The 17,112-nt window shown below is 50.7% G+C and overlaps 2 protein-coding genes across 3 annotated transcripts; one reads left to right on the top strand and one right to left on the bottom strand.

Annotated features, from left to right (window-relative positions):
* Positions 1-2,212: 2,212 nt before the first annotated feature.
* LOC118904249 lies at positions 2,213-13,559 on the bottom strand. Its single transcript, XM_036870161.1, has 7 exons — positions 13,526-13,559; positions 12,061-12,287; positions 11,445-11,719; positions 11,130-11,256; positions 6,331-6,403; positions 4,898-5,160; positions 2,213-2,882 (listed from the first exon to the last, which is right to left on the bottom strand). Exons 1-7 carry the CDS (start codon positions 13,557-13,559, stop codon positions 2,352-2,354), a joined length of 1,530 nt encoding a protein of 509 aa, XP_036726056.1. The 3' UTR covers positions 2,213-2,351.
* On the top strand, positions 9,803-15,985 carry EOMES (eomesodermin). 2 transcript variants are annotated; one of them, XM_036870753.1, is made up of 6 exons: positions 9,803-11,200; positions 12,162-12,316; positions 12,971-13,092; positions 13,513-13,671; positions 13,762-13,823; positions 14,636-15,985. In XM_036870753.1, exons 1-6 carry the CDS (start codon positions 10,329-10,331, stop codon positions 15,315-15,317), a joined length of 2,052 nt encoding a protein of 683 aa, XP_036726648.1. In that variant the 5' UTR covers positions 9,803-10,328; the 3' UTR covers positions 15,318-15,985. The 2 variants fall into 2 exon arrangements, with proteins under 2 accessions (XP_036726648.1, XP_036726647.1); XM_036870752.1 differs by having other exon boundaries at positions 9,805-11,200; positions 14,579-15,985.
* Positions 15,986-17,112: the final 1,127 nt, after the last annotated feature.

Here is a 17,112-nt window from a genome sequence, read left to right as displayed (position 1 = left end):
CCTCAGGCCCTTCATTTTAACCTTTCTGAGAGTTGACTTATCTGGACATTTTCTCAGCTTTATGTGGTGACTGAGCACAAAGTGGGTTTATATCCAACCTCTGCAACTTGGTAATAGTCTGACTTAAAGTAGCTTACCTTAAGGTGCCTCAGTTTTCTCATCTGTAAAATGTTACTAATAAATAATAGTTCCTGCCTCATATGGTTGTTGTGAGGGTTAAGTGAGCTAAAAGGTAAGCTGGTTGGATAGCCCTGGCTTGCATCAATTCTATGACACACCTTTTAATTTCTCGAAATCCAGATGCAACAATCAATGGGGCTTTACAATCACTGTTGTCAGGTGACAGTTGTGGCATAGCTATTACTGCCTGTTCTTACAGCTTTAATTGTGTGTATGAGTGAAATATGGAAATAACACTGTCAAAGTAAGCCATTCTTTCGATAAGCACAAAATAAAAATTTGAGGATCAGCCGGTTTTTTTTTCTTAGTGGCAAACAAAATAGCGGTGGGTGTTAATGGATAGCATCTTAGATTTGATGACATGTCCACATGAGGTACTTCAAGAAGTTGCTGTCAAAGCTTTCCAGCATTATTCTATTTTCAAATTATTTCCATGCATTATTAGACTTTTAAATTATGTTGAAAACGCAATCATTTTAAACAAGATATTTTCCAGTAATCTTTAAAGCTTCCCTAGGTGTTGGGAAATTGAAAGACCGTCCGGGCGGAGCGGGACGGGGCGGGGGGAGAGTGAGCAGAGCACTGTGACCAGATGCTCAGCCATCACTTGCTTCCTTGGCTCTTAAAACGCCGTTTCTCCTTTCTCCACAGCCAAACCCAGAGCACCAACAAGCACGGGACCCGGCGCAGGGTGTTGCCATTCACTTCTGGGCTCAAACGCCAATTCTTCCAAAAGACTGCCACCAACCCCCAAACCCATAAGCCCAGTAGTTCTCTAACTTTTCTCATATTGGAATCGTCCGGAGATCTTTCAGTGATACTGATACCTGGGTCTCACTCTCAGAAATTGATTTAATTGTTCCGTGGTGCCACCTGGGCACGGGGATTTTTAAGAACTCCCCAGGTGATTCTGCCAAGATTGGGGACCATATTCTCTGATAATCTCTTAACTAGTGACTTGGTGCTGTTTGTATCTTCCACCAGCTCCCTGGGACATGAAAGCTTTTTCTTGTCAACCTCGTCCAGTCCCTCACCCAGCGTCCCGCCCCTGCTTTGAGCTGAGCCTCATAAGAGACCTCGAAGGAGAAGCGCAGGGAGCTTCGGCCTCCTCAAGAGTCGCCATTGAGTCTAAAGGGTATTTAGGAAGTAATTCAGATCGCGTCACTCCTTGGGTCTTTGGCAACACGCATTTCTGGCCCGCATCTGCCCAACTTCATCCGCCCCCGGCAGCCAAGCCAAGCGGGATGTTATTGGGGCTGACTGTCCCCTCCAGGTCCTCCGCTTTGATCAGCAACGGCGCCGTCTAACAGATCGCTCTCCCGCACAGGAACCTCCGGAGCACCGGGTCCGGGCACAGGGTTCGGGAGCTTGTTTACCCGCTTCTGGGGTCTCAGGTGACAAATAATGGGAGTGTCTCAAAGAAAGGAAAACTCCCACAGCGAGGCCGGGGCGGGGTTCCGCGCACGTGGAGCGAGGGGGCGCTGCGCCTCCCGCGGCGCAAACCTCCCCTCCCGCCGCGCGCTTCCGGGGGCGCAGACCCGCGGGCGGCCTCCCAGGGGACCGCGACTGCCAGGAGAGGCCCCACCCCCACCCAGCGCCCGCGGCATTTAGCTAAGCGTTTCCCGCCAATTGTGCCCCCGGGTTGTGCTGAGCTAGCAAAACCCCGACTTCTCCAGGAACTAAGTTAAAGATGTATTTTAAGTGAAAAAAGCAAAGTGTTGAATAGTGTACATAAAAGAGTGCGGATGGGTGGGGGACAGACAAGGGGAAATTCAGGTACATATCTATTGGCTGGTGCAAACACATAATAAGCCCCGGAAATACACACAAGAAATTAACCGTGGTTGCCAACAGGCCGAGGCGCCAGACGTTGCAACCTGGCGGCTTTTTGAGTTTTTTTAAGCCTTCTACAGATCTGTTTTAAAATATACATTGATTTTATATATTATATACTGTAGGGTGTTGTACATAACATATTCTATTGTTGTCAAAGATATTATATTTTATTATATATAACACACTACAATACATTATATGATACACATACACATTTATCTCTGTTTGGTGGAGTCAAAGAAGTCCAACTTAGTTAGCCTCTGCCTTCGAGGCTGACCTAACACACAGGGAGAAAGGTTCGTGGCGTGAAAAGGCAAAGAGGGAGGACGGGGGAATTATGTGGGACCCACCCCCAATATCTTTTTATTCCAGACAAAGGGACCAAGGGGAACTGAGGCGCTCCACTGCCCGAGGGCAACCCGGAGTGCCTTTGGAGTTCGAAGCCGGCCGCGGGGCAAAAACCGGGAACCCACGCTCGGGGAGGCCCCTCCTGTCCCGGGAGCAGACGTCTGGGTTCCAACCCCTGCCTGGAATCGGCATTTTTTGCTCAGGACGCCTGCCGGTCCGTGGGTGGGGGCGACGGTGCACGGTGATGCTGGCGTTCGCCGGGAGCGCGGAGCCCTTGGAGACTCCCTGGAGGCGGAGTTGGCTGCTCCGCGGGCGCCGCGCGTCCCCGCGCTGCGCGTCGCGGGGTTCGGGCGGCCGCAGAAGCCCCGCTCGCAGCGGAGGGCCTGACCCACCGGGCAGTCCCTCTTCCCGACCCGGGCGCGATTCAGAGGCTTCGAGCGTCTGCCGGGGAGACGAGAAGGGCCCCGACGTCCCCCAAATCCCAGCCCAGGCCCAGGTGGGACCAGCGGCCCGCGCAGCTGGGTATGCGAAGAGAAGAGGAAATGGGCGGGCAGGGGGTCGAGAACTGTCCGTTGCTTCCGCGCCGCCCCTTCAGCCCATTGCCCCTCGATAAAAGCTCGAGGCCGGGAGACCCCAGTTCTCTATTCAAGGTTTCAGAGTTCCAGGGAAAGAGCGCGATCTCCCCAGCTTCCCTGTCCGCCCGGACCTGATGTTCACAAGTTGCACACCCTCAGGCAAGTTTACTTTGCCTCTCCCAGCCTCGGTTTTCTTATCTGTAAAATGGGGATGATAGAAGTACCTACGTCTGTTGAGGTGGTAGTGGGGGTTTACATGGGGTATTATTGTGTGCCCAGGGCTTGACCCAGCCCTAGCTTGCAGAGAGCGGTGCACCCCTGCTATGGTTACCCCAAGCAAGAAGGACCGACTCGAACCCAGGACTGGGATTTAGGCTGGAGCTATGGGGCCCAGCTTCCTCCAAAGAGATTCATTCTTAAGGTCCAGCGGCCACAGATGGTCACCGAACGCCGTCCACTCGCTTCCTCCGAAGCCACGCGGGGTCTCCATTCTAACATCCACCTCGGAGCCTTCCCCCTCAAAGAAACCCCGCACCCCGCCCCATTCACACGTACTTAACCCCTCTATTGGGAGCCCCGCAGCTCAGACCTCCTGGATTCAAATTCCCGGGCTACCATTTTTAGCTGTGTGCCTTTAGACAAGGGCCTTCACCTCTCCAAGCATCACTTTACTCTCCTGTAAAATGGGATGATAGCATTCTAGGGTGCTAATTTTAAAAGGTCGTACGGGTAAAGCAGAGAGTCTGGCCTATAGTCAGCCGCTGCTTCTTTCATTGTTTTCCTCCTTTGGCTGTAGATTCGAGGATCAACTCTATGCTTGAAAAGTCAGCCCCAACTGGGTGGAGAAATGATCCCAGCTGCTCTCTGCTCCCCCTAGAGACTCCTTTCCTGTGAACCCTCAGAATCTGTAGGAAAAGGCGCTTCCACGGGCCCCCCGGACCTGCCGAGCGGTTGAGCCTCCCAGGTCGACCTGGGCTTGGGAGCCTCCTCCATGCCGCCCCCTCGGTTGATCTTGCCCAGCCCTGTCCTCTCAACTAGAGGCCGCAGACGGCGTCCTTTTCGGGGACTCCCAGTTCGGGGTGCCCCGCGGGAGGCTTCCGACTATTAACTTAACTCCTTCCTCCTCGGGCGTTTAACCAAGTAGGTGGAGAACAAAACCTGAGCTAAATACCTTATTTTCTTTCTCTGGCTAGTAATCTGCCGGAACGGCAAAATCCCGGCGGGGGGCGGGCGGGCGGGAAGCCTGGGAAAAACAGATGCTAATGGGGGCCCGGGGCGGGCGGAAGACGCACCGGGGTCGGGCGCCCGCCGCCTCCTTTTGAAGTGCGCCTCCCCGGCCGCGCTCCCGGGCCTCGCTGGGCTTCCCCCGCTTTTGGGGAAACTGAGAGGAGCCGCTGGAACGAGTGGGGACTCTCCTCTCAGGCTCTGACTGAGTCACTCCCGCTTTCTACCTCTGGTTCACTTTGCCCTTGAGCGGTTTGCTCCTGGCCTGCTCCCCCATCAGAGTGGGAATTTCTGGAAGAGAAAGACTAAGGTTCCTGAGCCCTCATTTAGCCCAGTGTCCAGGGCAAAAAAGTGAGCTCAGCGTAAGTGTGATTGGAGTGATAGGAAAGACTGCAGACTTTCCTGTGTGCTGGGTGCTGTGCTAACTGCTTTCCATTCTGTATGTGGTCACGACACGTGGAAATTGGGGACAGACACGTTAAGGAACTTGCTGAGACCCACCAAGCTAGTGAAAGGTGCAGCCACAAACCCAGACGTTTCTGCATACAACTTTAGGCTTTTCCCTTAGGGATCTGAAAAGACAGGTTTAAGGAATGATCTCTTTGGTTTCTGTTTCCTGTCGACCTTCCTTCCCTCCTCCTTCCCTCTCACTCTCCTTCCTTGGTTATCTTAAGGGCTTAACACGTTCTTCTGAGAACTCCCCAACCCAGACTTCCCCTCTCCCCCTTTCTCACCTCGGGCCTGGATGGGAGATTCCAGCTGCCCATGTCACCTGAAGCTCTGGTCAACAGGATTTGATTCTGCCCACCTGTTGTGTAGACATCCTGCCACACCTGCATCATAGAGGTGCCTTCTGTTGAAACATTAATTTCCATTGATTCTGCTGATCCTGTTAGTGATGTGCAAGTGATTTCACGATAATATTTCTCAGTGGCTACATGGTGGTTGTTCCCATCAACAGCTGTCCTGCAATTCTGGCATTCACTTTTCTGTTTTCCTGTGGAAGAATGTCCACATTAACATGCATACAGAAAGCCTTGCAATAATGTAAGAGCTCTGGATTAAGAAAGGTCTAAAGAAAAAGATTTAAAACATCTTTTAAGAATCTAAAAAAGGTGAAAATGCCGGGTCCATTAGTTTAGGAAGATCTGTGTTTTCTTTTTCTTTTAGAAAAAAAAAAACCTTTCACTTTCATCTCCATGGTTATAAAGCCTGAGCCCTGACACTGTCCTTGGGCTATTTTGTCTGTTCTAGTCTGCAGATTTAGTAACCCCTTTCTTTCAATTAAGAGATGAGCACCTACTAAGAGTCAGGCCTTTCGAGGTACGAAAGTAAGCAAGACAGGGAGAGCCCTATATAACTCATATTTTAATGTAGCAATGATTAGCCAAACATTCCCCTACTTTATTTTTGAGAGTATTTCACTTTATTTTGCCTCATGTAGTCTTTCTTGTTATTTATGTGGATCTGTAACTTCCATAAATATGATGTTGATGATGATGATGATAGAACAGCAGTTAAATCCAGGAATTCATTTGCAGTTTAAAAAATACTTTCATAAAGAAGATTCTTGATCCAATGTTTAAGATCACTTATTTTTTGTAATAAGCAACTTTTGGTATGTTTATTAACTTTCATTCCCCAATCCCCACCTCCTCATATTTTAACAGTGAACTACACCTGCACTTAGCAATCAAAATACATAGATTGATAGCTGAAGATAATAGTTTAAATTGGTCGTTTTGTTTGAAAAATACAGTGGGTTTAATATAACCCTTTGCCTCACTCATTTGTGGACACATTTGTGGATTTCTTTTAAAGCAAGTGATCAGTCTATTTCAGGGTCACGGTGAATTCAAATTCTTATAAAAAGTGAAACTGTTGGTGGGACTATCTTGCTGTTCTCAGCAAAATCAACACTACTTGTCCTTGCCAATGGACATTTTCTTGAAAAAAGTTATCTTACGGGACATTTTCTTAAAATAAAAAATCTAAACATGAACAACCTTACCGTGATGGAAGCCTCCTCCCCCTTCAGAAAGCCTAGTGGAGGTGGGAATCTGGCCATCAGAGAACAAAGGGCCAAAGAGTGAACCCGCGATGGCGAAATAAAATGTAACATCAACAAAGAAAAGGCCATAGATAAATAGTAAAAGGACCAACTCACCACAAAAAACCCATTGACGTTTGCCCAGAGTCCAGGCGAAGCGCTGGTGACCGGTTAATGTTGGAATGTTTTCCTAGGGTTAAAAGGAGAACCGGCAGCAAGTCTGCTCAGAATTTACAAAGTGTTTGAATAACACGGACAGTGTTTTGATAACACATTTTTAGTGGGGGTGAAAATAATAGAATTTATTGGGACATTTATATGGGCCCCCTTGGTTGTGGCGGGGAGGGGAGGTAAACCATTTCTCACTGCACTCATTTATAACTCACCCCTGTAATTTATTCATACGTTTGTATGTATCTGTTATGTAATACCGTCTTACAGCGAAATGCTTCTCAGTTTTGCCTTTAAAAGCTGAATGCACTGATATTGGTTACCTTTAAGGGGGAGAAAGGGGTGAAGAGGTGCCCTGGCCAGGTTGGCAATAACTTTGTGTTATCAGTTTAAGACAGTAGCATGAAGCTGGTATTATTGCTCAAGACAATACAGCATAAGACCTTTAATAGGCTCACACACAGGCGTAACCTTGGCTTCCTTGTAGCTTTCAAAGGGTCCTGCTCCCTCCAGTCTCAGGCTGAAAGGTGCAAGATTTGAGTTAATCCAGCCAGCACTTGGGTCTGGGGTTCCAAGTGTTCTCCACGTTTCCTCCCTAATGTTGATGTTTTTGTTCAATGTATTCCCGTACACTGTCAGTTGAGCCACATAAAACCAGGCACCTTTCAATAAATGTCTCATTTGGATTTCATGAAGCTTGGGGTGTAATTGAAATCAAACAGCAAACAGGCTGCAAGGCTGTGCTATTTGCCCACCCAATCTAAGGAGGGTGCTGCCTGACTTGTTCACTGAAGGCACTGCTTTAGCTTTCTTTTCTGTTCCTGTTTCTGGAAAAGAGTGATTACATTTTAAAGTGCGACTAGGACGTGTGAAAATAATTTTTATGCCTCTTTCCCTGGTTATCAGTAAAACTGAGCCAGCAAAAGGAAAGCCCATTTCAAGTAGGAAATCAGTCACAGATTTGCTCATCTATAACTCTCCAGGCATTTAGACTAATATATTCCATATGTAATAATAATAATGTAATTAATACAGAAGAACCATTAAAGGAGATTTCTTTATCTCTATGCAGTCAGAAAAAAAAATCTTTAGTTGAAACAGTGCTTTTCATTATGTTCAAAAGGAATTTGTAATATATATCTATAAATGTAATATAAATTATGGGTATATTTTCCATGTTCCAAAAATCCGGGCCCCAGAGCGGTTTTGTAGAGCCCGAATTTTTATTCTCTTTGAACTTCTCTTTGTTTCTCCGCCTGTAAAATGTGTTCAAGTTTGGGCAAAAGGATAGCTATATTGGGGAGGTGGGGAGATATAAAGTGCAATTTCCTGCCTCAAGAATCAACACTAATCCTAATTACACATACCGTGTATATATTTCATAATTAGGTAGCACTCAAATGAACCCACGCGCTTTCAAGAGCTTGCTCTGTGGCTGGAATAAAATCAAGCCTTTCTGATGTGGCACGGGGGACAGCTGGCTCGCGTTATTTGCGCCAGAGTGGGTCGGAGCGATGCCTGTTGCCTGCAGTGGCGCTTTGCCACGCGCAGAGCTTCCCTGGCCTCCTCGAAAGCAATTCGGGACACCGAGGCCCGCTGTCTCGCTGAGATCAGGCGCAAAACTGCGATCTAACCCCAGCCACTCTGTCTCCAAAAACGTGAGATCTGATCTCCTCCCTACTTTTTCCTCAAACATCCTGCAGCTCAGGTCAAGGCTAATGTGGAAGAGCCTTGAGTGGTAACAAGATCCCCTAGCCCGGGCTCCCCCGCCAAGCTGCCCTTTCTTTCCTTGCTCTTGATCTCGTGAGCCCCGCTCACAGAACCTCCACGTTGAATATCTTGAAGTCTTGAAGTCTTGAAAAGCACAAAGTACTTGGAAAATGCAATTCTCCAAGACTTCCCTGAGTCAAAAGAAAACTAAAGCCGACGAGGTGGGAGTGGACAGTGGGGTGATCAGAGCAGAGAGCCAAGCCGAAACTGGTGGGACGACACGGGAGAAGTGCTGGGCTGAGCGCGCTCCGGGCCAGCGTTCCAGGAATCTGCTCCTGGGCTGCTGTGCCCGGACCTGCGAGGCCCCCACCCGGGCCACTCGCCTAACTTGCTCTCTCCCCCGCCCTGGCTGGGCCTTGACCCTGAAAACCTTCTCGCGCTCCCTGTTTCCACTACCGCGAAGACCTGGTAACCGCGTCCGAGTGCATTAAGAGCCGCCTCACTCTCTAACTCAGACGTGCCAGTATCGATGCTGCTGTGGTTTGAACCTAGGTTGGAAAGCTTCGAGCCGTTCTGCACCGGCGTGTGCGCGCTCAACGAATCCCGCGACCGCCTCGTGTTGCGGGTGAAGAGTTTCCCGTGTGATCGCGTTCGGTTGGGGAAGCAGAGTCCCGACCTCTCAGCCGGAAAACGCGCTCCCGGAGCGATTACAAGCCGCGTCTGTAATTGCTTATTAACAGCAAATATTCAGGCTTCTCCTTACCCGCAACGAAACGTGCGGGTATTAATAAACAATACAATAGGACGGCATCATCTTGCTCTGCTGTCTGCAAAAACGCAGTGGAGAAATAGGCAGCTGGGGCAAAAGGGCTTAATTCCATATCAAACTGATTATTTCACTAATTATTCCACCTTCTGTGTTGCGCTGCAGAGGAGAGGCGCAGGGAATCTTAACCGGGAGGCTGCTTTGTTTCTCGGTGTCAGGCCCAACTGAAGATGGGAGGGGGTGGGATCCGAGATTCAGGGAAACTGAGCGTGGATTTTAAATTGTGGGGAGTAAAAGTGATTGCCTCCTGAAAGCAGGCGTGATGGCGTGGGGATGAGGGTCTTCCCAGTATCCCACCCCACCGGGGCTTCTGATTCATAAGCTGACGGCTTCTGTCCTCAAGAACTGCAGTGTGCTCTCGCCGCCCCTGGAATCCCAAAAGCCCAACGCCGGGTTCCTCTCCACAAACACTTCCCACTGAGTAAAAAGGTGGGGCCGAACAAAAAGTGGTTCCTGCTTGTTGAAGGCCAGAGAGTCCTCTCCAATCGGGAAGAAAGTGTGCCTGAAGTTACAGCCCCCGACGAGGGAAGAGACTTCCTTGGGCCTCACTCCAGCTCGTCCCAGATCCCCACCCTCAGAAACCGGTGCCTCCCTGCAAGCCATCAGCTTGCAGAACATTTCTACCTCCGGCCTCTAGAACTTGCTCCCGTCCCCGCATCCCCCGGCTCAGAGTGCTGTGACGACTTCTGTGTCAAGAGTGGACCCTGCTACGGAGACCTCAAACCCTGTTCCACTAAATTCCAGCGAAATACAGACACCAGGATTGATTCTCACAGCAGGACTGAGTCTCAAAAAAAAGGAAAGAAAGAAAAGAAAAAGAAAAAGAAATAAAATCAAGCTAAAGGAAAAGAAAGTCGCAGGCTACTTGATCCAATTAGTAAATGCCTAATTGAATTAGTGTCACCTCCACCAGCCAATAGGAGGGTCCCGAGGCTGTGGGGCCGCGAAGCCCCTCCCTGGCCTCACATATATAAAGCAGCCAATGACAGCCTGCAAGTTTCCAAGTGGTCAACTTGACCGATAGTTTTTCAGTCGAGAAAGGCAGAAAGGCTAGCGCTGGTGGGTGGATGGGGAGAGAGATCTAAGACCTCTTCCCGTGTGTGCGGGGGAGGAGGGTGGAGGTCCAGAGAGGCAAAAGGGACGCGGAAGAAAAAGGAGAGGGCTTCTCGGTCAGATTTCGCCTCCTGCCATCAAATTCAGTGCCCTTTCCTTGTGGAAAGGGCGCTGGGTTCGGGACGCGCGAGTGCGCGCCTTAGCGGTCCGCGTGTCGCCAGGTGGGTACCCAGGCACAGGAGGAAGGGGAAGTTACCTTCCCCTCGGAAGAGGGCGCTGGCTCCCTCATCCTGCCTTTATAATCAGGCCGCGGCCGGAGAGGAAGCAGCCAGCTGCCGTCTGCGCTCTGCAAAGCATGCAGTTAGGGGAGCAGCTCTTGGTGAGCTCGGTGAACCTGCCCGGCGCGCACTTCTACCCGCTGGAGGGGGCGCGAGGCGGTGGCGGCGGGAGCGCCGGCCACCTCCCGGGAGCGGCCCCCTCGCCTCAGAGGCTGGACTTAGACAAAGCGCCCAAGAAGTTCTCGGGCAGCCTCTCGTGCGAGGCAGGGAGCGGGGAGCCCGCAGCCGCCGGTGCGGGGGCCCCCGCGGCCATGCTCAGTGACGCCGACGCCGGGGACGCCTTTGCTGGCACCGCGGCCGTGGCCAAGCCGGGGCCCCCGGACGGCCGCAAGGGCTCCCCCTGCGGGGAGGAGGAGCTGCCCTCCGCCGCCGCCGCCGCCGCCGCGGCCGCCGCCGCCGCCAGCGCGCGCTACTCCATGGACAGCCTGAGCTCGGAGCGCTACTACCTCCAGTCCCCTGGGCCTCAGGGCTCCGAGCTGGCCGCGCCCTGCTCGCTGTTCCCGTACCAGGCGGCGGCCGGGGCGCCCCACGGATCTGTGTACCCGGCTCCCAACGGGGCGCGCTACCCCTACGGCTCCATGCTGCCCCCCGGCGGCTTCCCCGCGGCCGTGTGCCCACCCGGCAGGGCGCAGTTCGGCCCGGGAGCAGGCGCGAGCGGCGGCGCGGGCGGCAGCGGCGGGGGAGGCGCCCCGGGCGCCTATCAGTACGGCCAGGGGGCTCCGCTCTACGGGCCGTACTCCGGGGCAGCAGCCGCGGGTTCCTGCGGAGGACTGGGGGGCCTGGGGGTTCCCGGCTCCGGCTTCCGCGCCCACGTCTACCTGTGCAACCGGCCTCTGTGGCTCAAGTTCCACCGCCACCAAACCGAGATGATCATTACGAAACAGGGCAGGTGAGCGCAGCGCGGAGGGGCCCCGAAGCGCGGGGGCAGAGAGGACCTGTGTGGTCCTGAGGGTGGCCGGGAATGGGGAACCGCCGCCCGCCTGCTCCGCTCTTGGCTGGGAGAGTGAGTTTCCGTGCGCAGCCAGTGGAGACGCCGCATCTCCAGTCCGATGTCCCTCCCGTCCGCGCACCGGCGGTTTGTGCAGGGCGCTAAGGCTACGGCTGCTTCCCCCCTTCTCTCTCGTCACCCTCACCTGGACTGACGAGGAGGAGGCGGAAGTGGAAACTGGGGCTTGTCCACAAAGCTGGATTTCCTAGGTACGCCCGGCCGGCGGTACGCCGGTCCCTGAAGGCGGGCGAGGAGCCGCGGATGCGGGAAGGCTCCAAGGGTGGCTACCCTCTCTGAGCATAGGGCATGGGCTCCCGCAGTTTTAGGCGCCAGGGTCTCCGCGGGGCGCATCCGGGCGACGAGCGCGAGGACCAGAGCGCCGGCAACGAGGGCTGGTCCGGGTAGTGGGTTAGGCCCGACCTGGAGTCAGACGGGGCTGGGGTCCCAGGCCTGAGAAAGTTCGGATACACATCCCACTGCGGGCAGTGGTTACTTCTGGGGAAAGTGAGGGGTGGGTGCTGGGAGAGGGACGTCCAAAGGGGACTTTTACGAGAACAACTTAATGTTCTCTGGCACTTATACATATAGAAAATAATGATTTTTAAACATCCTGGAAGAAAATAAATGAGCATCTGAAAGGGTCAAGAACTTGAGTGAGTGGTGCAGAAGGGCGGGGATTGGGGCAAATTATTTCAGAAAAGAGATGTTCCGAGAGTTGCCAACTCAAGAATATTTTACGTAGTGAGGGCCACTTTATCTACCGGTATTCTGTTCGTCTGTAGACTTCTAAATGTCGTCCTTGAGCGTGGGCCTGTGCCCAGGCGTTCCGATTTAAATCTCCTGGTTCTGTTCCCTTGCACAGACGCATGTTTCCTTTCTTGAGTTTCAACATAAACGGACTCAATCCCACCGCCCACTACAACGTGTTCGTAGAAGTGGTGCTGGCGGACCCCAACCACTGGCGCTTCCAGGGGGGCAAATGGGTGACCTGCGGAAAAGCCGACAATAACATGCAGGGTGAGGAGTGAAAGGGCCTGGGCAGGGTGGATCGGCGGGAGCCCCTGACTCAAGACACTCAAGACTCAAGGCACATTTAAATCTCACATCCCTCCCTCCACATCCGGGGCCTGGAAGTGTTAGGAGTTTCTTTGTGTTGATTGTTTGATTAAGAGAGAGAATTGCTAAGTCAGACTTCTTGCCTACTAGTATATAGAATTTTAACCATGACCCTACTCTAGCCCTTCCCTCCACATCCCTACCTTTGAGAAAGGAATTGCTGTAAACTCTCCAGGTGGCAAGGGCTCCTGGCATTCTAATCTTCACTTGAGAAAAGGCCTCCTCAAGGTTGAGTTCATCATAAAAATCCAACCACCTTCCATCAGATCTTGCCTGTCTAGCTTCAGAAGCCCCCAAGTTAACCTTCAAGAGGCATCGCCTACTGGCTCCATTTTTGCCTTGTCCAAGGAAGGCTGGAAGCACAGGGGCCCTGGGAGGGGAATCAGTAGAGTCTAGTTGGTCTCCACTGGCCTTCTTAAACTGCTAATGATGGGAGCCGTGTTCTAAGTCTAGCTCTTAAATCTTGCCCGTAGGTAGTAAAATACCCCTCCCCTACCTCCATTTGCAAACAGCCCTTTATGCTTGGGTTTTGTGTTTTGTTTCATTTTCTCTTAGGCAACAAAATGTATGTTCACCCAGAGTCTCCTAATACTGGTTCCCACTGGATGAGACAGGAGATTTCCTTTGGGAAATTAAAACTCACCAATAACAAAGGCGCAAATAACAACAACACCCAGGTAGGGTGACAGAGGAGGTGGTGTCTTCTGGCTGTGAATCTCTTTTCTAATGAGTTTCCATACTCTTCATTGTATTTGTAATATTTGCAGGTACCTGTTGCTTGCCTCTTTCTGGTCTTTTTTTTTTCTTTTGACCTTTCTCATTTTTATTTATTTATTTTTTTCCCTACTGGATTTCAATAACAGTGAGTTAACTGTTAGGAGCAGAAATACTGAAATCTTTTGGCGACTTAGGAAACCAAGAGGCAAGAGTGTTTATTTAAACACACACAACCAGCTATGTTTTAAGTTTCAAAAATGGCAATAGAAAAGTTAGCTGTTGCTGGGGAGCAAGCAGGAGTCACATTCCAAAATACAGAATTTGTCAAAATCGACTTTACTTTTTCGATTTGGCAGCTCTTTTCTCTGTACCATTTGCAGATGATAGTCTTACAGTCTTTACACAAGTACCAACCACGACTGCACATCGTTGAAGTCACAGAGGATGGCGTGGAGGACTTGAACGAGCCCTCCAAGACTCAGACCTTCATCTTCTCAGAAACGCAGTTCATTGCAGTGACTGCCTACCAAAACACCGATGTGAGTGCCCCATGGTCCCCAAGAATCCCTGAAGCTCAGTCCAGCGTGAGAGAGAAAACACTCAATGACTGTTTTTTCTCCCTTGTCTAGATAACTCAACTAAAGATTGATCACAACCCCTTTGCAAAAGGGTTCAGGGACAACTATGACTCGTAAGTGCACCTTTATTTTTCCTTGCCTGGTCATCTTTGAACAAGACATATCGAATCAGACACTTTCTTGAGACCATATTCTAGGAAGAGCTTTCATGGTTGGGATTTTTGCCTATTTTTATTTTTGCATATTTTTGGCCTTGACTAATCTTTCTTTAGAATTTTCACAGAAGGGTTTTGTTCATTTCTAAAGAAATGTTAAGGGCTTAAAAATGAGGAGTTTTTTTTTTTAACATTTGAGTGGAGATTTGAAATTTTCATAATCTGCATTTATATGCCTTCCTTTCCATTTGATCCCAGTTTTTTTATTCTCTCAGGAGCAGGGATTATTATTCCCTCTCATTTTTTTACATAAGAAAAACCTGACACTAAGAGGATGTCATTTTCACAACATCAAACAGCAAGACCCCACAAATGCCTTTTAAATCTGGGATTTCTACCCACCATGGCCAGCATTCCTTCCCTACCACTGAAGGGAGAGTTGCTCCAAGTTCTTCCAAGTTCTAGGACTTGCAAAGATGCATTTTCTACAGTTTAAATGCTTAATGCTTGGGAGGAAGCTTTTTCTTTCGTGGTGGGAAATTTGGCCGCAATGAGCCAAGTCCAGCTAAAATGGGCCAGTGCATCCCTACTACCTCCACCCCTCCACTTGACACACCAGCACTCCTGCTCTAGAGCCTTCTTCATTTCTGGGAGGTAGATTGTTTGGGGACAACATTAGGGTTTTTTTTTAAGTGTTTCTCTTTATATTGTAGCATGTACACCGCTTCCGAAAATGACAGGTTAACTCCATCTCCCACGGATTCTCCTAGATCCCATCAGATTGTCCCCGGAGGTCGGTACGGCATTCAGTCCTTCTTCCCGGAGCCCTTTGTCAACACTTTACCTCAAGCCCGATATTATAATGGCGAGAGAACCGTGCCACAGACCAACGGCCTCCTTTCACCCCAACAGAGCGAAGAGGTGGCCAACCCTCCCCAGCGATGGCTTGTCACACCTGTCCAGCAACCTGGGACCAACAAACTAGACATCGGTTCCTATGAGTCTGAATATACTTCCAGCACCTTGCTCCCATATGGTATTAAATCCTTGCCCCTCCAGACATCCCATGCCCTGGGGTATTACCCTGACCCCACCTTCCCTGCAATGGCAGGGTGGGGAGGTAGAGGTTCTTATCAAAGGAAGATGGCAGCTGGACTCCCATGGACTTCCAGGACAAGCCCCCCTGTGTTCTCTGAAGATCAGCTCTCCAAGGAGAAAGTCAAAGAAGAAATTAGCTCTTCTTGGATAGAGACACCCCCGTCCATCAAGTCTCTTGACTCCAATGATTCAGGGGTGTACACCAGTGCTTGTAAGCGAAGGCGGCTGTCTCCCAGCTCCTCTAGCAATGAAAATTCTCCCTCCATAAAGTGCGAGGACATCAATGCTGAAGAGTACAGTAAAGACACCTCAAAAGGCATGGGGGGGTATTATGCTTTTTACACGACTCCCTAAAGAGTTATTTTAACCTCGTCAAAATGAGCTAACTTTTTGCCGATGGACTTGGTGGTGTTTTTTGTTGTCTTCTTTGTCTAGGTTGCCAAAAAGACGTTTGCCTTCCACCCTGATGCATCCCGTTTTGTGCAATTCTCTAAAAGAAGGTGCCAAAGCTTTTTGATTGCTTCAGGTAACTGAAACAAGCCTAGCATTTTTTTCTTTTTTAATAAAATTAATGGAGGACTTTCAAGTGTTTTTAAATTTGAAGGTGATTCAAAGTTATGGATTTATTTATTGGAGACACTAGACATTCAGAGAACTGGGCTGTGAAGACTGAGTGCCTAGCGCCATCAAAGGTGTTGAAAGCTTTGGTTCTCATTTTTATTTGTAAATCTGTAAGCAAATAGAAGCACAGAGTGGTAAGATGTTTTGCTTCTGGAATAGAAGGGTGGGCATTAACCTTCAATAAGGGACTTTTGCTGTTAGCTTTCTGCTGGGGACAGAAGATGTTAGGCCTGGGAGGCAAGAACTTTGTGAAGGTGCTGGTTTGACCTGACTTTGATTCTTCCCAGGCTTTTGAAACAAGCCATGTTTGCCCTAGTCCAGGATCGCCTCGTGTACTAGGCCTCTGCTGTGTGCCTGGGTGGCTTGTAGGACTTAGGAGACAGCAAGGGAGGGGGGCACCAGAAAACAAACAAACAAAAACGGAGAATTTTAAAGTGTACAGTTGTGTGCTTAGACTCACTGTAGAATAATGTGGAAAATATTGTACAAATAGTCTACGTAGGTATATGAGATTATGTAAAATTGGTGCTTTGGCTTTGTAAAGAATTTGCAATTCACCGGACCACAGCTGCAGGAGCAGGGGAAGTTTCGTCATCCCCACAACATATGGGAATATTCTGTTTACTTCTTAGTTAAGAATGTATTCAGCTACTGTACTAACTTGAAACGTGCTAAGGAAAACCCCCATGTCATCCTCTTCCTCCGCCACCCCCACTTCCCAACTTGGTAACGGGAGGAAACAGAAACCTGACGCCCCAGCTCCTATAGGCTTTCTAGAGACCCTGGATTTTTATGTACAGTCGTAGTCATTTTTAATAAATGTGGTTCATTAAGGGAACAGGCATAGCCCTGTCTTCTGTACTATGGGTTTTCATCTTTGTTTCAAAAATTTTAGTTTGCTTCCTCCCCCACCCTCCTCCAGCAGGAACCCTGTCCCACCAACCCACTCCCCCACCCCAAGTAAGCCTCTAGAATCTCTAAGTGGACAGTGTCTTCGTTGAGGGGGTGGGGATGCTCTTGTTTATCTTTTTTCCTTGAAGATGAATGGGGTTATTTCCTCACCGCACTGGGAAGTCTGGACAATGGGGATTGGAGCTGGGGAGGGGGAGGGGGGTTGCCGCCGAGATGCAAGATTGCCCACAGCAGGCTTGATAGGAGCCTAGGAAACCTCCACCCCCAGCCCTTGGAGTCCGGGCCTCTCCTAGACCTCCTTGGGGTCTCCCATCCCCGGACCCACATTGGCTCCTCGGGCACCCTCGCGGCCCTCTGGGCGCCCACGAGTTCCGGATCCCTGAGGCCAGGCGGGAGCGGGCCGACCCCACTCCCGCTCCCGCTGCCACCTGCGGCTTCCTTCTTCCCAGAGCCCCGGACGCCGCCGCGGGGGCAGCTGCGGGCCGGGGCGCTGGGGATGCGGCGGGAGCGCAACGCAGCTCTGCGAGCAGCGGCCGGGGAGCCGGTTGCCTAGCTTTCAGCTCCGCTTTTTCGGCTCTCAATCCGCGGGAGGGGCCTGGGCCCGCGGAAGAGTTAA

The sequence above is a fragment of the Balaenoptera musculus genome, chromosome 11, assembly GCF_009873245.2.
Source record: "Balaenoptera musculus isolate JJ_BM4_2016_0621 chromosome 11, mBalMus1.pri.v3, whole genome shotgun sequence".
NCBI lineage: Eukaryota > Metazoa > Chordata > Mammalia > Artiodactyla > Balaenopteridae > Balaenoptera > Balaenoptera musculus.
This window is presented reverse-complemented; position numbering and strand designations above follow the sequence as displayed.

Coding starts and splice junctions, on each gene's coding strand:
- EOMES (XM_036870752.1), top strand. CDS start 10,329: ATGCAGTTAGGGGAGCAGCTCTTGGTGAGCTCGGTGAACCTGCCCGGC. Junction 11,201..12,161: donor ATCATTACGAAACAGGGCAG/GTGAGCGCAGCG, acceptor TCCCTTGCACAG/ACGCATGTTTCCTTTCTTGA. Junction 13,824..14,578: donor TTCAGGGACAACTATGACTC/GTAAGTGCACCT, acceptor TTTATATTGTAG/CATGTACACCGCTTCCGAAA.
- LOC118904249 (XM_036870161.1), bottom strand. CDS start 13,559: ATGTGCAGTCGTGGTTGGTACTTGTGTAAAGACT. Junction 6,404..11,129: donor CACAGAGGCCGGTTGCACAG/GTAGACGTGGGC, acceptor TTTTAACCCTAG/GAAAACATTCCAACATTAAC. Junction 2,883..4,897: donor ATCTCCCATCCAGGCCCGAG/GTGAGAAAGGGG, acceptor TCGCATACCCAG/CTGCGCGGGCCGCTGGTCCC.